Here is a 3,954-nt window from a genome sequence, read left to right on the forward strand (position 1 = left end):
CACACATCACAGTACAATGCCATAAAGCGTGGGCCTGTAGTACATGTAAATCAACTTAAAGTTGGTTTTTATTTCCATATGCAAAGAATAAAGCATAATTGTTCATGTAATAATGTAATATTAGCCTCATAACAACTCCAGGAATAGGAAATAGTGATGAAATAATCAAATAAATGAAAAGACAGAGACAAATGCTTTTGAACTACTATTTATTTTATTTAAAAATGTAAAATTCAGAGCAAAGTGTCAGAAGAATCCTGTGGGGAGAGAAAACAAGAGAATACATGAATTTAATAGGTGTGAACTAATCAGGGTTCAACGAAGCACTTCAAGTCCTCAATGAGAGAGAGAGAGAGAGAGAGAGAGAGAGAGAGAGAGAGAGAGAGAGAGAGAGAGAGAGAAGGAGTGTGGCCCTTCAGGTCTCTGCAGTAGGACTACATGCTGGCCATGAGGTACTCGAGGTGGTACTCGAGGAGGCTGGAGAGCTCAGTGACCAGAGACTCTCGGTTAAAATACCAGGCCAGCTGCTGCCCAAACATGTCATCTAGCAGAGCCATCAGCCCGCCCCTGAAGGGAACACCACACAACACATATAAAATGGCTCTGAGCTACTAGCTTATCAAGAGGAGAGAGACAATGAGAGTTACTCCCCCTAAAACGGCATTGAAACCCTGTTAACCAGGAACGAGTAAAGAGGAAGTAAACTAGTAATAAGGAAGAAAACAGGAAGTAAACTCTTGACTCTTACATTGAGCAGCAACAGGTATCTCTCAGCCTTTGGCTCAATGCTGGCAACAGTGGGCAGGAAGGAGTACAGGAGAGCGTACAGACGCTCCATGAACCCACCAGGTTGCTAAAGTAAACAGAGGAGGAGAGAAGAGAAATTGAAGTGAAATTGCTAATAGACAGACATCTAAACATTTACCAGCGAGATGCTACTTACCACCATCAGGGATTTCTGAGCTGTCATCATCCCAAACAGCACCAGCTCAAAAAGGACATCTATCAGGTTAACATGATGGATCTAGGACAAGAAAACAGGTTTGGAGAAAATAGGAATGATTTCAAATAGATCAGCTACTGTGCCGTATAAAAGACATGCATGTGGAAGAACTCAAAGTGAGACTTGAAAGAGTTAATTAACTCACATTTGCCTCAGCCAGCTCCCTCTCAATATCAATCTGCTTGGAGGGGTCACTCAGGTAGTCCACAAAGTCGTTATAGGCACGGATGAATTCGGCCTCGTCCTATCACAAAGCAAAGAGCAGTGATGTTAGTGCACAGAACACATTTCCCACCGAGGACGCTCTCTTTCACTTGAAGGACAATGAGTTAGTGAGCTACCATCTGGTGGACCTGAACCAGTGCGCCCAGTAGGACCTTTCCCGCCACAAACAGATGGTTCCTACTCAGGGTGGAACCGAGCAGGGTCTAGAGAAGAGGGAAGAGTTAGGGTGAGACACCCATCTTACTCTAGGAGACAGACAGAACAGGAAGACACAGAGAGTCAAAGAAAAGTGGGTCCACTCACAGTAAAGGCCTGGCGCAGGGAGACGAGCCTCAGGCCGATGTCCTCCACTCTCTTGGTTGTAAGGTAGAGGCTGTGGAAGAGAGGGAATGGAGCATGTCAATGGGGGATAACAGCATTGTGACCACTATCCTTCAGCATCTGACAAGCTCAGACTACACACACATTTAGACTCACTTTAGCAGAGGAACCTCCCTCTCCTCAGGCAGCAGGTCCTCCTCCCAGCCCTACAATAACAGAACAATTATTCAACATCAGTGACCAATGTAATGACATGACAAACAATGGGTAAATCGAAGGATCTTAATGCTACTAGTCAATAGTATGTGTGTGTGTAACATCTGACCTCATAGCAGTTGTGGCCCTCAGGCTCTGGCTCAGTGAACTGCTGAGTGGTGGGCGTAGAGACGGAGGCAGCCTCCGACCACGCCGAGGAGGAGAGCAGCCCATCCAGCCCCATGTGGAGAGTGGCGTACACCACCGAGACATCAGTTTGCTGCTCAAAACACACACACACAACACACGTTAATAGAAAACAGACCATATCTAATGGAAAATGCCCTGTAATTTCTATTCTATACACATAGGAAATTGTTTATTTACCTGGTAGCAGCCATGCGTCACGGCCACAGACGTCTCGTGGCGGAGGTGAGACGCATACTGGGTCACCCTGCCAGCCACATACTGACAGAGAGAAACGACATGTTAAGGCCAAACGGAATAAGTGAAGAAAAGCCTAATCTAATACTAATTCAGTAGTATTTACATCTTACCTGGATCCAAGAGATGGACTGCACCTTGGTGGCACAGTAGGGGATGCCCTCTGGACTAAGTCTGTGTGTCTCCTTGGAGATGGCCCACACCAGTTGAGTCTCCAGGCCTCGAACCCTACTCGCATGGTGCATCCTCACCACCACCTGCTGTGGAGTGAAACAACAAGACAACATCAACAAAACAACATCAGCCATCGCTGTAACATATTTCCATCAAGATCACATGACACTGACGATGTAGATTAGGATTAGGTAGTGACAAAGACACATACCTGGGATCCCCCACGCATGTAGGTGATAATGGGGCTGATGAACTGGAAAGTTCTCCAAGCTTTAGCCACCGGACCGGCATTGTTCTGCACAAGAGGGGGTTGACATTACAATACATTCAGGTTAGAAACAGCAAACATTGCAACAGTGATGTGACTGTGTGTGTGGGTCTCTTACCCTGATCACAACAGGCCCACAGTACAGGGAGCTAAACCTAATCGGTATCAACTGCCAATTACCAGTGGCCTCCTAAAGCAGAAAGCAGACAACAAAGATTTTTAGAATGTCAAAGTGACACAAATTGAATATCTGGGATACTTTTCAAACATTAAACTTTCTGAAAATTGTACCTCAAGGATAGTCGGCACATCTGGCACCTCCTCAAGGATGGCTGGCAGCAGAGGTACATCCGGCACATCATCCAATGGCACAACCAACTGGACCTCATCCAGGACAGTTGATTCTAAAATTAGGAACATTGGAATACAAACAAACAAATGTTAGGATGTAAAACGTAGCGAGCTAGCTAGTACTACTAGTTCAAAAGTGCATCTCTTAGCAAAAGTCACTAAAGTCAACGTTAGCTTGCAAGTATGGATTACAGAAATACACAACATTTCACAAATTACATTTATATTGTTAAATGTGGTAAGATAATAAGTTTAAACTCAACATACCCTCTTCGAAGTCGGTGTCGCTGTCCACCTCCCGACGATTGCGAACCCTGCAAAACGGAAAAAGACAACAAAAACAACCCACAAATGAATTTGAACAACCTGTCGACGCAGTAGACCGCCGACGTACACGCACTCTCTCCACCAATTTTGAAAAGCACCCAGGCATTTTCCAGTCGATCTTTCAGTCTCAGGTCTCAAAAATCTGTCATGTTTGTTGTTGTTGAACAGCAAACTGAAGTTGTTGTTGTTTTCGAACAGAAAACTTCAATAGAACGCCGAGATGTTCTATCGGTTCGATGTCTCTTGGCAACACATATTTTTGAAAATTGTTGTTTACAAAATTGACAGCTGTGTTGCCATAGAAATGAGTTTGGAACTCTATGCTTACCATTATAATTCTATAACAATTCCATTCCTACTCATCATTCTAATTCTATTGACCCTATTTTGTCACCAGAGGATTTCCTATGTTGTTGGTATAAAATAAAACAAAAATACCAAATGTTCTTTTTAAGTCACTAGCTAGGTCAATGGCCCATTGAAATGTTTTAGCATGTTTCATGGAAGTTGTTGTTGAACTTCTGAAAGTCTAGGCTTTGACTCAGTGGATAATAAAGTATTGTGGAGCACAGACAACCCGGTTTAAAATATATTGACCAAATTCAGACAAGGGGGGCAAAGCCACAGCCCACTGAGGTAGGAGAGC

General features: G+C 44.0%; 1 protein-coding gene across 1 annotated transcript; it reads right to left on the reverse strand.

Annotated features, from left to right (window-relative positions):
* Window positions 1-418: 418 nt before the first annotated feature.
* Window positions 419-3,050, reverse strand: LOC121572767. Its single transcript, XM_045222235.1, has 13 exons — window positions 2,922-3,050; window positions 2,749-2,820; window positions 2,574-2,657; window positions 2,302-2,448; window positions 2,132-2,212; window positions 1,875-2,024; window positions 1,706-1,755; window positions 1,532-1,601; window positions 1,345-1,431; window positions 1,149-1,247; window positions 944-1,024; window positions 749-853; window positions 419-566 (listed from the first exon to the last, which is right to left on the reverse strand). The coding sequence occupies exons 1-13, from the start codon at window positions 3,048-3,050 to the stop codon at window positions 435-437; spliced, it is 1,287 nt and encodes a 428-aa protein (XP_045078170.1). The 3' UTR covers window positions 419-434.
* Window positions 3,051-3,954: the final 904 nt, after the last annotated feature.

Source organism: Coregonus clupeaformis, chromosome 8, assembly GCF_020615455.1.
Source record: "Coregonus clupeaformis isolate EN_2021a chromosome 8, ASM2061545v1, whole genome shotgun sequence".
In the NCBI taxonomy this organism is placed as follows: domain Eukaryota; kingdom Metazoa; phylum Chordata; class Actinopteri; order Salmoniformes; family Salmonidae; genus Coregonus; species Coregonus clupeaformis.

Coding starts and splice junctions, on each gene's coding strand:
- LOC121572767 (XM_045222235.1), bottom strand. CDS start 3,050: ATGTTCCTAATTTTAGAATCAACTGTCCTGGATGAGGTCCAGTTGGTT. Junction 2,025..2,131: donor TGACGCATGGCTGCTACCAG/GTAAATAAACAA, acceptor TGTTTTGAGCAG/CAAACTGATGTCTCGGTGGT. Junction 854..943: donor CTCAGAAATCCCTGATGGTG/GTAAGTAGCATC, acceptor TGTTTACTTTAG/CAACCTGGTGGGTTCATGGA.